Genomic DNA, 21,755 nt, shown 5'->3' with positions numbered 1-21,755 from the left:
CTCCGTCTGGCGGCCAACTTTTCCAGGAGGAATTCCCCCGACGGATACCTCCGTGCAAGGCTCTGGACGCAGGACGGGCATTGCCGTGGCGGCGAGGGCCTCCGTCCTCTGTCTGACCTGCGTCGTGGAGGACAAGGCTTCCGTGGGCTTGCCCGACGGAGGAAGCCGTCTCTCCTTCTCCAGGGTCCGCGGTGCTATTTTCGAGGACACGACGAGGCTGCCCGTCCGAAGGGGCGACTCCCTTCGCTGGGCGGATTGAGTCGGAACCCTCGCGGTCTTACGCCTGTCGGAAGAGGTCCGCGCGGCCGAGTCCCTCCGTGGCTCTAGCTTGCAGCTGGAGGAGAACCTTCCTGGAGACTTGTCTCTGGGGCGCCAACCCGAAGTGCTCGGGACCGAAGTAAGGTCCACGAGCTTACTGCGGGAGATGACCACCCATTCTTCCCCTGGTGATCTGCTCCTCCTGAATTTCCTCCTAAGGGACCTGGAGCGCCTCCTTTCGTGTCGAGACCTGGAACGTGACCGCGAACGGGAGTGCCTTCTCCGGGATCTCTCACGCTTCGGCCGGGATTTCCTCTAGGTTTCCCCTTCCGAGGAATAGGAGGTTGCTGCTACTGATGAATCGAAGGACTCTTCGTAACACATCCGAGGGGCAGGGGCCTGGAGAGTGGTCGCCTGAACGACTTGCTGTCCTACGGAGGGCGTGAGCTGCAGGAACACATCCGGTACTGACGACGATGGTGCTGGGGGAGAACGTGGGCGCTCTACGCTAGGGAACCAGGATCCAATGCCTTCCTCCAACCTCAACGGGGACCTACAGGGCGTCCTCGGAGGCACCCATTCGAGGGGATCCGCCGACGGTGAGTCTTCCTTCTCGGGGGCGCCTTCAGCTGCGGAGGTACCTGAAAAACATGCCCATGATGCGGGCGAAGAGACAGGGACATTTTTACTCCACATGGGATCATCAGACGAGACGTGACCCGCGAGCACCAGGGCATCGTCACTAGGACCCCCACTAACCTCACCCTCAGGCCCCCCCCCTTGCCTGGAAAGAAGCTGCTACCCCACTATCATGTATAACAGACTCCTGGGGAAGAACCTCTGGCTTCTTCCCCGCAACGGACTTACCTCGTCCCCTACTCTGGGTAGGGGAAGGTGGAAGGAAACTCTATCCGATGGTCCTTCTGGAGACGTAAAGAGCGAAGAGGTGCTAGCCTTCTTGGGCGACCTCTTGGAAGACTTCTTCTTCCTTGTACCGATTCGTACCCACTGCACCTCACTCCACGAAACGCACTCCGGACACGTGTCCGACGGGGAACACACTCTACCCCTGCACGACGAGCACAAGGAATGAGGGTCTACCTCCGGCTTAGACAGAAACGCACCACATGACTTCCCGGCCCTAGGCCCGGGACAACGGCGGGGATGCTCCATCATGCACTATCGCAACACCGCAAGACACAGGAACGCAGCGGGAAAGGGTAATAAGGACAAGGATAACACGTGAGAACGGGGACACAAAGGGAAAGCACAGGGATACCACGTGGGACACAAAGAGTCGCACAGAGATAAGGAGAGCGTCGAGATGATATCGCGACGCAACCAAAGAACTTACTGAGGGTCAAGACCCAAGCTAGCACGCTCCCTGACCCGGGCTTAGCCTCAGGGCACGTATCCTTCCGCCTGAGGTTAGCCCTCACAGAAAACGGAAGTAGGGTAAACTACACAAAACTCTGGTTAGATGAGAAGAGATTCCAGGTACTCCTAAGAAAGTAGTTTGAGGTAAGTTTCCGTGTTGGAACAACTAACTATTTATAGGGGATGACTTACCCTTTAGGAGGTTGGAAGTCCGTGCTAACAGGCTTTTTGGCTTTGACCTTTGTGTTTTTCACATAATTGGTGGAAACCCCACACCTTGCTAAAACAGTGCTGCGCATGGTCCACGGCCTACTCAAGCAGTGTGCTCGTGATACTAGCAATGTGACTGTCTAGGCAAGAATTTTTACGAGTCATAGGAATCTTCAGAGTTTGATTGATTGATTGATTTAAAGTTTTCAGGCATCCTGACATCTGATGTCATTGACGCCGGTAAAATTTAATTTATGCATACAAAAATAAAAAATAAAATAAAACAAAAAATAAAAGAGTACAGTATTCAATTAAAATCATAAAAGTTGAATGTCATAAAAGTTAAATATTTTTTCAGAAAACCTGCTTCTGAAATAAATCTAAAAATGCCACTTGCATGGTAGGACACATCATTTCCAAGAATCTTGGCAAGGATGAACCTGCCACCCTCACCTCGAGCCTCAAACAAATATCTATTCCTTAAGTTGTTATAATTGGGGCATTCGGTCAACAAATGCCTTACTGTTAGAGGTACTAAACAGTCGTCACAATACGGTTGGTGTTGACCCTTCAGCAGAAACTCGTGTGTCAACCGAGTGTGACCAATACGGAGACGACAAAGAGACGTCTCCCATTTTCGGGGCATCATATTATACCTTCAAGGAGATATGTCATTTGTTACCTCTCGCATTTTATTCCCTCTTCAGAGTTTTCTAAGACATTACCCAATAACCCCGTCGTTAGGGTATGGAGATGCAACAGGTATTGAAACAATACTAGGTTACACAAGGGAAAAGGGTTTACCTGCAGATAGTTGAGGTCAGCTTTGAAGAGGACCCTGGGTGCCAATTCCCCAAGAGAGGAGAAGATGAAGAAAAAAAAGATCCAGTCATTCTTAAACATTCATACCAGACTAATCCCAGGTAACCTTTTCCCTCAACCCTCTTCTACTTGTCCATCAAGGAGCTTGAGGTGTTAAACCATTTGTTGTACAGCCACCACAAGATCAATGGAAAAAAAGTTTCCATGTTCCTGTAGCTTACGTCTTGCAAATAGTGGGCAGTGAAGGTTGTCTGACACTTACACACCTCCGCTTGTAGCACCTGCGTCACAGAGTAGTTTTGTTTGAACAACAGGGACGTTGCAAAGCCCCTGACGTTATGAGCTGTGGATTGACGTGTCGGAGGATGATCAGGCTTCAGAGCCAGGTCAATAACCTTGCAAATGAAAGTAGGTATGGTGTTCTTTGTGATCCTCCTTTTGAACTTCCCCGTACTGACGAAGAGTGCCAACACTCGGAGGATAGCTGCAAATGTTCTTTTGAGGTAATACCTAAATGTCCTTACTGGGCACAGTAACAGTTGATTTGGGTCATCAGTTACAGTACAGAGACACTCAATCCAGAAGAAATAGAATCTAAGATCTGCTAAACCCGGATTTTGAGTCTTTGCAATAAACTCAGGGATGAAGCCGAGAATTATCTCTTCATATCCCTAGAATGGGTGATGTCATATGAAAGACCATGAAGTCCACTAACTCTTGGCTGAAGCCAAAGTGAGAAGGAACACCGTCTTCAGAGTGAGGTGGCAATCTGTTACCTGGTGTAATGGTTCGTAGGTAGGACCCTTCAGAGACTGAGGGACCTGAACCACATTCCAGAGGTAGTCTAACTTCCGACTGGGGACAGGTAAGATCATAACTTCATATGAGGAGACAAGGTTCCAACGAAGAAGAAATATATACTCCTTTCAGCTTGAAGGCCAGACTCAAGGGTGAGCGGTAACCTTTTACTGCCGAGACTGGGAGGTGCATCTCCCCCTGAAGGTGCACAAGGAACTCTGCTATTGAAATGGCATTGAGGATAGAGATACTCCTTCCACGAAACCAACCACAGAAGACAGTCCACTTAGTCTGGTAGACTAAAGCTAAAGATTGTCGAAGGTGTCCTAACATCCGTTTTCCAACTTGGTGCGAAAATCCTCTATGAGTGAGGAGGTGCTGTACAGTCTCCAAGCGTAAAGTCATAGTGAAGGTAAGGTTTTGTGATAGATGTTCGCATGTGGCTGTTTGAGATCGTGATGTGAAGGGAGTTCTGCTAGGAGCTCTGTTAGGGGCTGCGGAAGATCCGGGAACCATTCTGCGTGATGCCACAGCAGAGCTATGAGGGTCGTTGGGAGATTGAAGGATGCTCTGGTCTTGTTTAGTACTCTTCTCATCAGACAGAACGGGGAAAAGGCAAAAACGTTGATGTTGTCCCACCGTCGTTGGAATGCATCTTACCAGAGAGCCTGGGGAGCAGTAAAACGGGAGCCCGAAATTCAGTGACGTCGCAAACAGGTCTACAGTCGGGGAACCCAGTCAGGACTTTGTTGGATACTAGATGATTCAAAGACCACTTGGAGTCTACTATCTGAGTCGCTCTGCTCAGGTTGCATGCGAGCACGTTCTTTTTACCTGGAGTGAAGTGTGCTGATAGGGTCACCGAGGTGTCTTTTCTGCCCATCTCAGTATCTCTACTGGCAGATGGGATAGGGCTATAAAATGGTAATGCCTTATTTGTTGATGTAAACTACTACTGTGGTGTTGTTGCTCATCTTCTGTGGAGGAGGTGGTCTATAGACACGAGATGTCAGAGCCCTGTGTAGGGGAGAATCCTAGTTGGACTTTACCTCTACAGCCCGCTCAACGTCTTCCACCCTGAAGAGAGAGGAACCATTTAGAGTCGAGTTCCTCAGTCTCGTTACTTCCTTCTATAAGACCTCACAATGGAATCTTTCTATTATCGAGTCCCTTCGCCGAAGGATCGTATTTGCCTGCAAGTCCACAACATGGTGGGAAAGGGACTCAATGGTTTGAGTTCCCAACAAGAGAAAGGTCTCCATAGCCTTTCTTCAGTCATCTTCAAGAGATTGATGGACTGGTACTTTTTGAACTCTGACCATAGGCCTGAGGTCGTGTGGTGCAGCATGTGGGGCCCCAATGCTTCTTTTGATCCATCTGTGAAGAACAAGTCAGGGGAGAGGACAAGAAGGTCAAAGCCCTTTAGCATATTCTCGTCGGCCACCCACCACTTAGAGTTCGTCTGTTCCTCTGGTCCCATAGGGACCTGAATGTCCGGGGAATCGAAGGCCTGATTCCAGTTAGACTTTAGCCGCCACTGAAGAGATCATATCCCATTGGGAACTAGATGGGCCAAAGATGATAGGTGCTGGAGGAGACATAGCCACCTCTGTGCTGGGAGTTCTTCTCGTCTGCGGAATGATCTTGGAACCTTCCTTAACCTCACTACCCCGTCGTCTGATGGGAAGGCTTTGTCAAAGTTGTTCGGAATGAATCACAAATACTCCCTTGAAGATCATTGGATTGGGATCTAGAAATATACGTCCCTTAGATCCCAGGTGCACATGAGGTCCTGTGGTCTTATCACTTGTCTGACCTTCTCCAACATGATCTGTTGTTCGTCTGCCGATCGTTTATGGGATCAGCACGATGGCGAACGGTGAGTAGCAAGGGGAGGTGTCGTTTGCCCTGCTCTCTCTTCGGAGAACGGCGAGTAACTGGTGAACCATGAGCAGAGGGTGACTGGAGAGCAGTTGAAGGCTGCTGGTAGGGTACCCAGCAGTGAACTGCTGGTAAACGGCGAGCTCTCGGAGATCGGCAGGATGTCTATCGGCGAATCGGCAATTGGTGAGTCGAAGATGTGCAGCGAACCATAGGCGAGCAGCGAGCGGCGAATGGCTAACCGTTGAACAGCAAACAGAGGGTGACTGACGAGCAGTCGAAGGTTGCCTGGTCAGTTGGCAAGCGGCAAGCTGCCGTCGATTGGCGAGTGGACTCGATGATCGGCAAGTTGGCGATCCAAGACCCGACGGTGAACAGTGAACCACTAGAGAAGACCACGAACAGCTAACCGTTACCGAAAAGTAAATGGCTGTATGCCAATGGGTCAGTAAAGGATGAGTGACCAAGTAGCTGGAACTAGTTAGGGAGTTACAAACTGGAGTTCGTCGACAAGCAGAGCTGGTCTGACAAGCGCCACAAGGCTGGGGGACAACGATACCGAGGTCACAGGCAAAGGGCGATCAGCAAGATGTCTACTGGCGATGGGGATTGGCGAGCTGGAGATCAACAATCCAATCGGTGAAAGGACGAGCATGGCAATCAGAAGTCATCGATCGCTAAGCTTGCGATCAGCGATCGTTGACCTTACAATCCATGAGCTGCCAAGGTACGCTGACGACTGATGAGCTTGTGATTGGTGTGCGGAAGATCGGAGAGCTTCCAAATTGGCGAGCTCTGAGGAACAGCAGAATGGATCAACAATCGACGAGCTAGCAATTGGCAAGCTGGCGATAAGATATTGGCAGGCTGGCAAGGTGGAAATCGGAGATTGGCAGGATGGCAAGCTGGCAGTCGGCAATCTGCTTATTGGTGATCGGCGAGATGGAGATCAGCGATCTGTGATCTGAAATGAAGCTCGGAGAGCTCACGATTGATCAATCGAATGAGATGAGGAACAGCAGTATGGTTCCACGATCATAGAGTTGGCGATCAGCGAACTAACATTCGGCAACCAGCAAGCTAACAATCGGCAATTGGCAGGTTGGTGATCGGCAAGCTTACCTATTGGCGATCAGAAAGCTAGAAATCGGCGAGATAAAAATCAGTGATCAGCGAGATAAAAATCAATAATCAGCGAGATATAAATTAGTGATCAGCGAGATAGAAATCAGCAATCAGTGAGCTAGCCTTCGGCGATCAGCAAGACTGGAGGTCGACAACCGGAGAAAGACAAGGTATCTATCGGCAAGCTGATGATTGGTGATCAGTGATCAGCGAGCTGGAGAGCGACGATCGGCAAGCCAATGTCTGTCGATCGGCAAGCCGATGATTGTCGATCGGCAAGCTAATGACTGTCAACCGGCGACGATGAGCCATGAGCAGCAGTTCGATGGAGAGAGGTCGCAGATGAGTGTTGGAAAAGCGAACGCAGCAAGGCTGGCGAACGGCGAGTCCAAAGAGAGTCCGGTGAGACAGGAGAATGGCGAGACTGACGAGACTCGTCAGGCTGATGATATCACAAGGTCCTTGAACGATCCTCCTAAGGGGGATCATTTGGCAGAAGTCGATTAGGAGTCAAACAGATGACTCTTTGCCAAAGGCGAAATAGCATGTCTTAGAGGCGATGAATAAGACCACAAACTCGATGACGATCCCCGTAGGGAAGACTGCTCAGCAGGAAGATCTCTGGAAGGAATCCGAAGAAGTGTCTCTATGGGTGGTCTCTCTCGTGAACGAGAAAGGTGATCACCCGCTGGAGACAACTAGAGATGATGAAGGGAAGTTCTCCCTAGGAATGGAGAAACAGCCCAACACCTGGGGAGGAAAACTCTCCCTCAGAAGGGAAAGTAGTCCAACCCCTGGAGGCGGACCTCCGGGCAGCGCTCTTTGCTTCCCATCAACAAGCCTTGTTCAAGTTGAAGGTCTGCATCGAGCTCTACCTGAGAAAACGTAGCTGGACCTGGTTCCTCGAGGTTAGTGTGTTGATCAAGAGCTTCCACAGGTGCAGGAGAACAGGAAAGTGATTGCCTTCCGTTCATCAACTCTCTTCCTCCTCTGATTTGACCCCCTATGACATCTTCCTATTGCCAGGGATCAATAAAAGAAGTTTAGGCCATGCTGATGAAGGGCACTAGCCAAGAAGTCAATGACAACTCAAGGCTGGAGACCAGTCAAGAGACCTCTCAGCCCTGAACGAGTTTGTTCAACAAACCTTGTTCAAAATGGAGACTCAAAGCACAGTCAAGCAAGTGATCAGGCCATTAGACTTCATGATGACAATAGACTTAAAGGATGCACATTTCCAAATCCCAATCCATCCCTACTCCAGGAAGTACAGTACAGTACCTAGCGAGCAGAGTGTAGCGAAGGAGGCACATACAATGATGTCATCAAGTTTAGATTCGTCAGCACGTTCAGACTTAAGAATCTGAACGTTTGCCAGAAAGCATTCTTGGACGAAATTCTAGGAATGGCAGGAATAGTTACTAGTCTTTCCAGCTTTAGGAAGCTTGGAAGGAGAGGCCTGCTTGGAGCATGAAGGTACTGCCAAATCTGAATAGGGGGGACACAGCTTTAGTGGTCTGACCACCTTCATAGTACAGAGATGATGACCTCTTGACTCATCCCGAACACGCTTCAGATGAGTTTTCTGCCGAGGGCCCTTAATTGTATGAGGCAAGCCTTTCTTGATAGAATGAGTTGGAGACTGGTAATCTTCCAATAAGGGGGAAATGACAGGCTCAATTCTAAGGTTCTTTCGTGAATGAGGAGATGCTCCTACTGTTCTTATCGGAGAAACTTCTAACAAAAACATCTTGTCTACATAAGCAGAAAGGTATAACTCCCCACTCAGTGTACTTGTGGGGGGGGGGGGGGGGGTAAAGGGCCTATAGACAAGGCAGCATAGTCTAAAATAGAAGCATTTAGCAGATCTAGCTCAGAGAGAGTAGCTGCCGTGCCCAGGGGATCCAAGATAAGAACAGGTTCAATTTCATAATGCACATTACTGACACTGGGAGACAATATGTTTACAAAAATAGGGCCATTGTCCTCCATGACAGAAACCCCAGAGGGATTCTTACACGCAGAACTAGGATGGGCAGAACGTTCAGCAACGCCCTTACCTTGTGTTTCTTCTCACCACTTACCGAGGGAGAAGAAGGCGAACGATCTCTCTTAGCTCGATTCTTCCTATGAGAATTATATCTATCCTATTAGGAGGATGACCACTCCCTACAATATTCACAAGATTCTACTAAACATCTCTTTCCTCTACATGTCGTATATACCGGGTGAGGATCCACATCTATCCTGCTCATAAAGGTTCCACAAGGGCGATAATTATGGTCCAGACAGGAACACATCGAGGTCAACACAGGCGAAAGGCACACATTCGATATCACAAATAATTTACCCGCAAGTGACAATTAATGTCCTAACACTACAACATAAGTATAAGCAAAAATAAGGGTGACGAGCAGACGATGCAACTGTCTGATCGGAGGAGTGAAGGCAGGGACATCTTACTACCTCCACGGCTATAAGTGAATTGATGTTACCTCCACGGCTATAAGTGAATTGATGTAACTAGCCACTTGGGACAAGAGTAACCTGTCATGCGTAAAAGCTGCACAGTAGCATAGCATGACACAATCTACTGATTCTTTTCATTTGCCTGGCTGTAAGAAACAAATCCAGCAGTGACCCCCAAAAAATGACTCGGAAGTTTGTATCCGCATAGGAATAAATAGTCTCTTGGTTTTATTATATAGTACAATACAATATTAGCTACTACTTTGGAATTGACAATCAAATAGATCTCGGTAAATATATAATACTTTACCTACTAGCGAAATTGGAATTCGCTATAAGAAATGGACGAGTGCTGGCTAGTTTGATATTTTTCTCTTTATGTTTAATAGGGACTGGGGCATAATACATAACTTACTATCGGTCAATTAAAATGCGATGTATGATTTTCCTTCTAAGTCCATTGTTTACATCTGAGAGGCTCAAGGGGACTGATTGCGCATGATTGGTTTCTGTGCATTTACAATGACGTATCTGTCAGGTGGTTTTTTTAAACCAATTAACAGCTTACAAGTACTTCCTCATAAGTTCTTGTATGTTGTTCTACAAAAGCCATTTTTTTTCACCTTCCCCTTCAGTTTCAACTTGACCAGAAAGACATGTCCAAGAGGGAACTTCAGGGAAACACATCAATTTCAAAATCTTGTGCAATTTGGTTTATGTCGGTATTTGATTATGAAGGAAATGCTCTCAATTCAGTGTAAAGCTATTGTTACTCAAGTGAAATTAAAAAATAACAGCGAAATAATGCCTTATAGGTCTGATTCTGACTTATTTTTTAGGGAAGACCAGCACATTTTCTACTGCAAAGCTACTGTAAAGATTGCAAAGACAAAAAAAGGAGACAAGTGTCAATCATAAGGTAAGGCATTATTTGTGATCAACTTTTTCATAATGTAAGGATTTACTTGTGATTAGCTTTTTCATAATGTAAGGATTTATTTGTGATTTACTTTTAGTTTGTTACCTGGGAAAGTGGGGTCCGGCTAGGGGTTGTGACCTGGGAAGGGGGGTCTGGGGGCTTGGCTCCCTGGCTAGGGGTTGTGACCTGGAAAGGGGGGTCCAGGGGGGTTGCCCCCTGGCCAGGGATTGCGACCTGGGAACTACTAGGTTAGGTTAGGCAGGTTTGTTAGATTCTGTACCCATTTACAAATATCAAAAGTGTTAAATAATCCCGTTTTGCCCTGTTTTCAGCCACTTATATGAACTATATATTTTTCCAAATGGTAATCTTATGCTTATTTTGCATTTCGGACCATTATTATTGCTGCAAATCACTCGTTTATGTCATTTCCCCACCCCCAAAAAAACCTGGTTTCCTACTTGGGTCCCACATAATTGTCTTTATATAAGGGGGTCCAAAAACTCATGAACGGGTGGTTGGCCCCAATAATCATGGTCAGAAATGCATAAAACATAAGATAGTGAGTAGGAAAAATATATGGTTCATGTATTTGGCTAGAAATTAAAGTATCATATATTTACCTAAATCTCTTCCAACTAACAATGCTGAATTTCATAATAAGCCTAAATACTTATTTTTGGTAAAAATTTGCTTTTTACTCTACTATTGTAAGTTTAATCAAGCTCCTGAGAGCCATTCACAAAATTCTTGACCAGTCGGGCATCTTTCTAGGTTTTGACTAATCTTTTTCTGTATCACTTGTACTGGATGACTTGTTTACATTCTACAATCAGGGATATTTTCAATGTCATGTGACTTTTTCTTGGCCAATCCCATACCTCCACATCTAGTATATTAGCTTCATCCCTTCTAATACTAGCTTCTCTTCCTTTGACACATTAAGAACCATTCTATTTGATACCAATTTAAGGAAAATTGTTTAGAAGTTTTACTGGTGAGTTTCTAAGCAATTTCAAGTTTTGATGTCAATTAAGAGAAAAATTTACTTTTGAAGATCTAGAGGTGGGTTAAATTTGGAAAAGTCTACAAAATTAGTTTCAGAAGGGAAGCCAGAAGTGAGGTAACACAGGGTTATGACTTGTCTTTGGGTCAGCTAAGGACACGGAGGTATATGGGGAATCGCAAGGTAAGGATACGGGTCATAAGGTAGGTCAGTTCAGGAACCTTAGGTTTGGTCATGCCCTTGTGTATAATTCTCTTTTGGAATGTTATTTTTCTGTCATGCATACAAGAATTTTAAAATGTTAATATTTTGAAAAATACCAACTTCAACCTAGTATTTTCATTGGGATCTTTCAAATCATCACTATATACGACAGGAACTCCTCTATTTTCCTTATAATGAATATTGTACAATACTATAATTTAACCAAATTTTTGTAGTATCTCCAAGGTTAATGTTTTTCCCTTAAAAACAATAACTACTGCAGTTTGCACACTTATACAAGTTATGAATAAACAAATTCTTATTAGTGGCTTCATTACTAAAACAAGTGGAAATGACCGCATAATCTGAATGCTTGCAATCATGGTACAGAAACACCTAACCCAAACTAGAGCATGAAAGAATTGTATCGGAGTGAAGATAGACCCAGGGTCCCCAATGAAGGTAGGTTATGGAAAAAAAAAAAAAAAGTTGAGATATTGAAGGAGCTGATTGAGCATATAGTCGATGATTGCAATAATGGCTCTGTTTTAAGAAGTGAAATTGGGAAATTAGAAATATAAATTCCCTTCAGGGGTAACGGATGGTATGTAAGTAGTTAGGTCACTGGATTTTTTTCCAACAAAACACTCATCCACACAGTTAACACGCATAGTGTACTATATACAGCTTGCAAGAACAGACAAGTCCGATGATGTCAAATAGTGAGCGAAGCAAGCAACAGTATGTAAAAACTCTTGAGTGTGGGTAACAATGGACACATTTAGAAATTATTCTCATTTTCAGAGTCTGGCCTGGTGACCCAAGGATCTGCACTCACATTCAAGAGCAAAAATTTATCCACATAATGCATATTGACTCTTTAAAAAATAACCGTTTAGCCATAATATGAATAGTTTTCACTGTATATCTGACCAGTGTCAAGTGTTAAATTATACCATCCAGCCTAGGCTACTTAAAATTTCCCACAGCCTTTGCTACTTTCACAATACAGGCTGCATCACTTATATTTGCCCTCTTACTTATAAAAAAATAGCTACTAAATAGAGTAATTACTTCCGTAAATAAAGTAATTTTAATTTGTAAACATTGTATGTGGTTGCCTTACGTTATCAACTATGCTGATCAATTATTTGTTTTGACTAAAGTGAAACTAAATATTAGGGCAAAGTCACCCTCGATATGTATCTTTAAAAGACTAACTGACATTCTAAACTGGTGCTTAAGGCTAATCTAGAAAGGAGAGGATACTGACGACGATGACATTTGGGATGTTGGCCCAGTGTGATGTGATATTGTCAAAATGCTAAACTTGTTGTCACTTACCTTCTGCAAAGAACTAAGGAACAAATGCTTCCATTTAGGGGCGTTAAGTTCACTGTCGAAATTGTACAACTGAGAGTCAGCAGTGCCACCACCTGACGAAGAAGAAGTACCGGAAAACATTTTATTTTTCTAATATATCTTTTATCAAAACATCCAAAGGGGTTGTTTACGGATCAACATGGTAGGAAACAGTCGTTGGGTTCGCTATATCCATGTCTTTCTCGAGCGCCTGTTTCGAGGCTTTTGACCTGCCACGGCCTATATCACTGCCGTGGATAATTCACCACAATAATAAAGGGCTAATCCCTCTGGTTAATTTACTTATCATTTTCAGAGTTATTGTTGTTGACGAGGGTTTATGAGCAACTGTGGGTACAGGTGATCAGAGCCCGTACTGATGCCACATACACTTGGCCACTACACGCCAAAAACCACGCCAACTGCACACACACTTTGGCTACATCTTTACTAAACAAAACAAAACTATTGGCTGTTTTCCCTTGCGGCGACTATCATTATTATTATTATTATTATTATTATTATTATTATCATTAATTGCTAAACTACAACCCTAGTTGGAAAAGCAGGATGCTATAAGCCAGGGGCTCCAACAGGGAAAATAACCCAGTGAGGAAAGGAAACAAGGAAAAAATAAATATTTTAAGAAGGGTAACAACATTAACATCTATGTAAATTAATTAGATAGAATGGTGTGCCCGAGTGTACCCTCAAGCAAGAGAACACTAACCCAAGACAGTGGAAGGCCATGGTACAGAGGCTATGGCACTACCCAAGACTAGAGAACAATGGTTTAATTTTGGAGTGTCCTTCTCCTAGAGGAGCTGCTTACCATAGCTAGTCTCTTCTACCCTTAGCAAAAGGAAAGTGACCACTGAACAATTACAGTGCAGTAGTTAATTCCTTGGGTGAAGAAGAATTGTTTGGTAAGCTCAGTGCTGTTAGGTGTATGAGGACAGATGAGAATATGTAAAGAATAGGCCAGACTATTCGGTGTATGTGTAGGCAGAGATAAAATGAACCGTACCCAGAGAAAAGGATCCAATGTAGTACTGTCTGGCCAGTCAAAAGATGCCGTAACCCTCTAGTGGTAGTATCTCAACAGGTGGCGGGTGCCCTGGCCAACCTACTACCTACTACGGTTGACATTCACTCTATAGGAGGACCCATAGACATAAAGAGTTATCCCAATACTGCAATAAATATAATAAACAATGAAATGCTTGTAAATAGCAGGAAAGATAGAACGGCTCTAGAACTTTCAAATATGCAGCCCCAAAATTGCACAATAAGTTCCGAATTGAAGAAAGATGGTCCGACGGCGTAGGGTCTTTCAGTTAACGATTTTATTTTATGCATTTTATGGACTTGTCGATTAAAATGGACAACATTTATTACTCCTCGCGTGTGGCTGCTTACTGGGTGTGTATAGAGTATATACCAAACAAATCTTGTAGATCCTGTGGAGTAGGACCATATATAAGTAGGCAACACTACAAAATAAAACTGAACTCATTTGAATGACAAGATTAATGAGCAACTGGCTTATGGATGACGTAAACTACAAAATACTGAATAAACGAAACTCTACTAACATTAGGAGCTGTCAATCCCTTTTAATGCCAATAAGGGAAATAACTATGTCGGTGGCCCGTGGTCAGGTTCCGAGTTAAACCTTGGTCTGGTGTTATGTCGGAAGGAGGCTAACCTCCCTCAACACACTGAAAATTATTTTCAAGGTTTTTGAGGGGCATTTAAATGTTTCTGTTCGAATTATTTTCCTAGAATGCAATACATGCAACGGATTGACAAAGCAAGTCTGTCCAAATGCATCGTCCGCACTCTTTATATATACGACATCCGTTTCCTATTAGACTTGAGAAAGTTCAGGACGGACTATATCACGCTAAAAGCAAAGCTGGAAATGTTAACAAATTTCAAGAAATTATCAGAAGCTCTTGTTCTGGAATACAACAATACACTTGGTTTACAAATTGTTACAATATTTTAATCTTAACATTGATATTTCAAAACAAACCTTCTCCCCCGGGTTCTTCGAAACAAAATAGATAAATTTAATCTATATATAACAAATCCCTCTGCCTAGGAAATAGAGGGTGTCGTTAACCAACAACCTTTCACAAGTACAAACAAGTTATTTCATCATACATGATTTCAAATACAATTATTTTATAAAAAAAAAAAAAAAAAAAGACATAAAATACAACTTTATAATACAAATTTTAAGTGAAATTTCTGAAATTATAGAGAGTGAATAAACAATCACAAAAAAATATCAGTAAGATTATAATAAGAAAAAAATAACTAAAGTATTCACTCAACAGGTATCAAAATTCATAAATAATTTTTAACCTATGCATCTTTTCGACACAGATCTAACACTGTCTTTAAGATCATGACCAAATAATTCATTAAATGTATAGATGGACTTCAGTAGGGCTTTCAGATAAGTCTGATTGGACTTCTCAATAGCTTGACTCACAGGACAAGTGCAATAAAACAGCCGAATCCTGCCAAAACCTCATGCCAATAAAAATGCATGATAGCATACCTCAAAGGTTTACTCATTCCAGTTTTATCATACATAGATTATTTCTGAGAAAGATTTAGAGCACCGACATTATGGATTTTAGGGATAGCAACCTGATTCAAAGCTTGGGCAGACTTGTGATCTACAGTCAACTTTGAACGAGCCTTAGGATCACAGCAACCATTGAATAACAAACTACCAGTTATTTCTGACACATGACTGGACTCAGAAAAAAAATCAGTATTAAACTGATTAAACATAAATGACTCAGATAAGTTAAAATCATTAGCAGAAGATACATCATTACAAACCAAGGTATTTTCAAAAGACAGCCCATTAGAATTTTTAATAATGGATTCATCACAAACTAAGATGTCTTCACAAAACAGGATAGTCGAACAGTCAACTGTGGTCATAATATCTCGAACCAAAAGGTTTTCCTGAGACAGGATGGTAGAACGGTTGACAGCAGAAACATTAACAGGAACTGACATATCATTGCACGACGCATTGGTAGAACAGTGAACAGTTGAATAAGTATCATGAACTAACATATCTTCATGAGATAGGTCAGTAGAATAATCATTTGTGGATACAGTACCACAAATCATCATGTCCTCACGATGCAAGTCACTAGAACAAACAACAGTGAAGACATTATCACAAACCAGTACATCATTATTAGATGGGTAGGTAGAACTCTGAGTTTTCTGATGAGTCACAGCACACGAAGAAAACAGAGTAGCCAAATCAGGACAAAGAACCTCCAACTCCTGATCAAAATTTGGATCTTTAACTATCTTTGGTCGGACATTAACTTTCTCATCTACCAAGGGCCTGGTAACCAGTTACAATGAAGATCCATAGAATGTAAAGTGATGCTAAAATGAACACCATCAACAACACGAACAGAAGCATACTCTCCAGTAAACGAATACTTAGTTTCATTGACAATTTTTCTCAAAACATGTGATTAGGTACAACCAGTATCCCGCATGATACAAACAGGTCGCAGAAAATAAAATCCTTAGCAGAATATGATTGGAAAATCTTTTCAACCAGTCTGGAACAAACATTGTAATTAACAGTCTTCCTGTAAAACTCGTGGTCATCTACAGTGTTAACCTCTACTGGTACCACACTATAGCAAGACTTTGGTAAAGTAAGAGTCACAGTCTAACTTTCTTCTTTCCTCTTCAACTTAAAGCATTCAGACACCATGTGACCTAGTTTCCTACATTAATTAAACATTACAGAACTGTTATTAGTTGACTTGCTATTCAAACTGCTACTTTAAGACTTGACAAGAGAATCAAAACTAGACCTTTGATCTACAACATCTGCATTAATGTGCTTATGGGTGTCCCTCTTGTCGTTTGACCTATTAAACTTTTTATCATATGACCTTGACTCCTTATGAACGAGTACATAATTATCATCATAGACAGCTGTTTCACGAAAGGTGGATAACCTTCTCTCGTTCATATAAACCCTTTGAATGAGAATCTAGTCAACATAATTGATAGGTGTATCCCTTCTCGTGTGCTAAGGTACTGAGCGAAGGACAAACAATGGTTCAATGATGATTGTAAACATGCTTATTTGGAGAAGCAGAAAGCCTATCATCTTTGGAAGGGTAACAGATCAGATTTGACCTGGAATATCTATACTCAGCTTAGAGCTTTTGCCCAGAGAGTTTATCCCTCAACTGAAAAGGAATACAGTCTAACCATAAAAGAACCCCTTTCTGGTACAACCCAGGAACATAAGTGGTGGACTACCTTCAAATCTATACTCTTTGGTGTAGATACAACAGTTCTTCCTTTACTTAAACCAGATGGCTCAGTCACCCACTGTCCAAAGAAAAAGGCAACCCATTTGGCTGATGTGTTTGACAGTAAACAGAGTAATGAGAAACTCGAACTTCCTCATTCCTGTTTTTCTGAGACTAAACTAAATAGTTTAGTTTTTCGATTTTGTGAAATTAAAGCTTTCTTGATAAACCTTCTTCCTTATGGAGGTGTAGACCTAAATGGTATTTTTCCTTTGTTTTTTTTTATATATAAACTGCAGATTTCTTAGCTCCAAAGTTATCAGTTATTTTGCTCAGGTTAGCAAGAAGAGGAGCTTTTCGCACTTATTGGAAAATTGGTAATGTCACTCCAATTTATAAATGTGTTTGTGGTAGCTAAAGTCCCACTGATTACCGCCCAATTTCCATAACTCGCATATTATCTAAAGTTTATGAACGTCTTATTAAGTTTGCTGAAGGTAATCATCTGTTCCCTAGTTTGCAATTTGGTTTTCATAAAGGCTTTGGAGCACGTGATGCCCTTCTTACAATCTCCGATGCTGTACAGAAATCCCTTGATCATGGTCAGGAAGTTTGTATAATTGGCCTTGATTTTAGTGCTGCCTTTGATCGTGTTAATCATGAGACCCTTGTTTTTAATCTCAAACAGTTGGGAGTAGGTGGGTCGTTTCTTAGCATCATTATTGAATTTATATGTAATAGATTGCAAAGAGTTGTTGTTGATGGGGACCATAGTGAGTATAGGAATATAATAGCTGCTGCTCGTCAGGGTAGTGTTCCTGGCCTTTTACTTTTCATACTATATACACATGACATGCGGTTTGGCCAAAAAAACAAACTTGTTGCATAAGAAGATGATGCTACTCTCTTTGCATCAATTCCATCTCCTGAATGTAGATCTGGGGTTGCTAAATCCTTTAACTGAGATCTAGCTAAATTAGTGTGTGGCAAAAATAAACCTGTTTATATTTCCTATAGCTTTGGTTTACTTTCGGGGTTCCTTGCTGACGTGTCTCGCAGAACTGCTGTGTACTCGTCAGATGAGGGTATGTTCTTGGTTATCCTGTCGTTCATAAGGAGTGTGATGTATGTACCTTCTTAGTTAACACAAATGTTTATTTATGTTTATGTCTGTGTCTGACAACGTGTTTGTTTTTTGTTTGCAGGGTATAACTGCAGTGGAATTGTTAACTGAATAAAACTTTAGTTCTGGATACACGGGGTTTACTTCAATTTATTCAGTTAATCAATTCAATCGCCATGGAACGGCTTTTGCGCCCACCCCGGTTTGATGTGAACCCTGACTCTGCCCAGGCCACCAAGGAGTGGACACACTGGCTGAAGACGTTTACAAACTTCGTTCAAGCTGTACAGCTGACTACCCCTACGCTTGACAAACTGGTTCTTCTCACTAACTATGTGGCTCCTAGTGTGTATGACTACATTTCTGAGTGTGAGACTTGAGAGAAGGCTGAAGAGGTTCTGACATCTTTGTACGTGAAACCAAGCAATGAAATATTTGCCAGGCATCTACTTGCCACTCGCAGGCAAAACTCGGGTGAGTCCCTGGATCAGTTCTTGCAGGCACTGAAGCTACTTGCTAAGGACTGCCAATTCAAAAGTGTAACTGCGGAGCAAACGTGTGACAGTTATGTTCGGGATGCCTTCATTAATGGTTTGGTCTCTGGTGCAATACGCCAGCATCTGTTGGAGAATTTGACACTGAACTTAAATACTGCTTATGAACAGGCCCGCACTCTAGAAATAGCCCAGAAGATTTCAGCCTCCTACTCTTCAGCAGAACCTGCTAATGCTGCTGTGTCAGCAGTGAGTCGAGAGGAGGAATCGTTTAGCGCTGAAAATAACAATGAGTCTGTTTCTGCTACTACTTCTAATGCTCGATGTTTTTTTTTTTTTTTTTTGTGGGAACAACCGGCATCCCCGAACCCAGCGTCCTACCAAGGACGCAGTGTGTTTGAAATGTAAGAAGCAAGGACATTATGCTAAGATGTGCCGCTCTGTGAAACAGGCGAGTGGCTCTTCTAGCTCAAAACATTCTGCAGCAATACTAGCTTCTATAGTGGGGGCCTCCCCAAAGTGTTTTGAAAAATCTATAACACCTCTCAAGCTTAATGGTAGCCCTGTCAGTGCCCTTATTGATACTGGGAGTTTGGACAGCTTTGTGCGTCATAATTTAGTGGACCTAAACAAACTAACTATGTCTCCAGAGCATGGAAAAGTCTCCATGGCTGATGAATCCCTGTCCTCAAACATCTTAGGTCTGTGCAGTGTGGACTTGGAGTTATAATGAGAGACTTATCACGGTGTTAAACTCAAGGTGTTACAAAGCTTATGTAATGATGTGATTCTAGGGCATGACTTCCTGAGGAAACATTCTGGTCTGGAAATGGAAATTGGAGGAGAGAAACCTCCCTTGAAGATATGTTCACTAGGTGTTGTTAAGTTGTCCCCTCCTTTCCTTTTCAAGAACCTGACACCAGATTGTAGACCACTGGCTAATAAGTCAAGACTATACTCTTTGAGTAACAAGAAGTTAATTGAAGCCGAGATTGAGCGTATGATGTCGGAAGGAGTAATAAGGCCTAGTAATTCTCCTTGGAGAGCTCAAGTGCTGGTGACATCAGGAGAGAATCAGAAAAGCAGGATGGTTGTAGATTACTCTCATACTATAAACAGGTTCACTGAGCTTGATGCTTACCCCTTGCCAAATATCGACGAGATTGTGAACAACATTGCACGGTACAAGGTACCTTAGATCTGAAAAGTGCATACCACCAGGTTACAATAAGAGAAGAAGAGAGACCGTACACTGCATTTGAAGCTGGGGTAAACTTTATGAGTTCAATCGCATTCCATTTGGAGTGAAAAATGGAGTAGCAGCTTTTCAATGTGTGCTTGACGAAATCTTTAGGAAAGAAAAAGTAGGTGGTACATTTGCTTATGTAGACAATGTTACTGTGTGTGCCATGTGTGGTGAGACAGAGGAGGAGCATGACCAAAATTTAAGAAGGTTTTTGAAAGTGGCCAAGGAGTACAACCCGACTCTAAACCACAGCAAGTGTGACTTCAAAGTCAGAACCATTAAATTACTTGGGTATTCAGTAATGGATGGGGAAATCAAACCCAACCCAGAACGGTTGCAACCACTGTGGAATCTTTCACCCACAAAGGATGCAGCTTCTCTTCGCATGACCATGGGATTGCTTGCACATTACTCAAGATGGATCCCAAACTTTTCAGAGAAAATCTGCCTTCTCACACAGGCCAATGGTTTTCCTTTATCTACTTAAGCACTGCAAGCTCTCGGGAACTTGAAGAAAGACATTACTAGTGCTGTGGTAACGGCCATTGATCCCTCCTTTCTTTTCACTGTGGAAACGGACGCCTCAGGTCATGCAATAGCAGCTACTCTGACACAGAATAATCACCCAGTGGCTTTCTTCTCCCGCACTCTCACTTGCAGTGAACAGGGACATTCTGCAGTGGAAAAAGAAGTTTATGCCATAGCGGAGGCATTGAGGAAGTGTAGACACTACTTAATTGGACACCATTTCAAGCTCATCACGGACCAGCGTAGTGTAAAGTTTATGTTGCACTCTAAATCAAGCAGTAAAATAAAGAATGACAAAATAGCAAGGTGGAGAGTTGAAATCTCATGTTTTCACTATGATATAGTATACCGTCCAGGAACAGAGAACATACTAGCTGATGCTCTCTCCCGCATCTGTGGTGCCACTACTTCTGATAAACTCCGAGAACTTCATGAAATCCTATGTCACCCAGGAATATCTCGTATGATGCCTTTCGTCCGAGGGCGGAATCTACCTTACTCGGTAGAAGAAGTGAAGAAAATTACCACCTCTTGTCAAGTGTGTTTAGAGCTCAAACCTCGATTCTTCAAATACTCGGGACAACTGATCAAAGCAACCCAGCCATTCGAGAGGCTGAACTTAGATTTCAAAGGCCCAGTTCCCTCTCAATCTAGAAACAAGTACTTCCTCACAGTTGTGGATGAATTTTCAAGGTTCCCTTTTGTTTTCCCTTGTGTTGATATGACCACTAGAACTGTCATCAGTTGTTTGGTGCAACTATTTGCTTTGTTTGGTATGCCAGCATACATCCACACTGACAGGGGTGCATCTTTCATGTCTGAAGAGCTGAAGGATTTCCTGATGAAGAAAGGTATAGCTACCAGTCGCACTACACCTTATAACCCTAAAGGGAATGGTCAGGCTGAAAAATATAACGGAATTATAAGGAAAACTCTAACATTGGCCCTTAAGACAAGAAACCTTAATGTGTCTCAGTGGGAAACTGTTCTCCCAGATGCTCTCCATTCTATACGCTCTTTGTTATGCACTTCCACGAACAGTACTCCTCACGCGCGCCTTTTCCTGCATAGTAGAAGGTCCACCACCGGCCAATTGTTGCCTACTTGGCTCATCCAAGGAGGACGTGCTCTCCTGAGACGTAATGTAAGACACAGCAAGAATGACTTCTTGGTGAATGAGGTTGAATTCGTAGAGGCAAACCCCGAGTATGCTCATGTGAAGCTTTCAGATGGTAGGGCGACTACGGTTTCATTAAGACATCTTGCTCCTATGGCTAGTGACAACCGAGAAAGTGCAGATGCTGGGGATCCTGTACCTCAGTCCGAGGTTCCTGAGGAATTGTCAGTTACGAATGCTCCCCAGGAGATTGCACGCGGTATCTCCCATGTGGATACTGCTCCTCAGAATGACATTCCTCACGAATCACGTACAGTGCCTCAACAGGTAGCCTCACCTCCTCCACTTCAAAGGTCAGAGAGAGTGAGGCAACCTCCAAAGTACCTTCAGGATTGCTCCACGCGAACTTAACTCAGAAGGGAAGAATGTGGTAAAAATAAACCTGTTTATATTTCCTATAGCTTTTGTTTAATTTCAGGGTTCCTTGCTGA

At 43.2% G+C, this 21,755-nt stretch overlaps 1 protein-coding gene across 1 annotated transcript in view; it reads right to left on the bottom strand.

Annotated features, from left to right (window-relative positions):
* LOC137657293 (son of sevenless homolog 2-like) overlaps window positions 1-12,822 on the bottom strand; it is a 454,104-nt gene extending 441,282 nt beyond the window's left edge. Inside the window, 1 exon segment of the mRNA XM_068391627.1 lies at window positions 12,414-12,822. Within this exon segment, the coding sequence (XP_068247728.1) occupies window positions 12,414-12,533 (120 nt within the window). The 5' untranslated portion in view covers window positions 12,534-12,822.
* Between the last annotated feature and the right edge of the window lie 8,933 nt (window positions 12,823-21,755).

Source organism: Palaemon carinicauda, chromosome 18 (assembly GCF_036898095.1).
Source record: "Palaemon carinicauda isolate YSFRI2023 chromosome 18, ASM3689809v2, whole genome shotgun sequence".
Classification (NCBI taxonomy): Eukaryota; Metazoa; Arthropoda; class Malacostraca; order Decapoda; family Palaemonidae; genus Palaemon; species Palaemon carinicauda.
The sequence above is the reverse complement of the archived record's forward strand: the minus strand, read 5'-3'. Positions and strand labels throughout refer to the sequence as shown.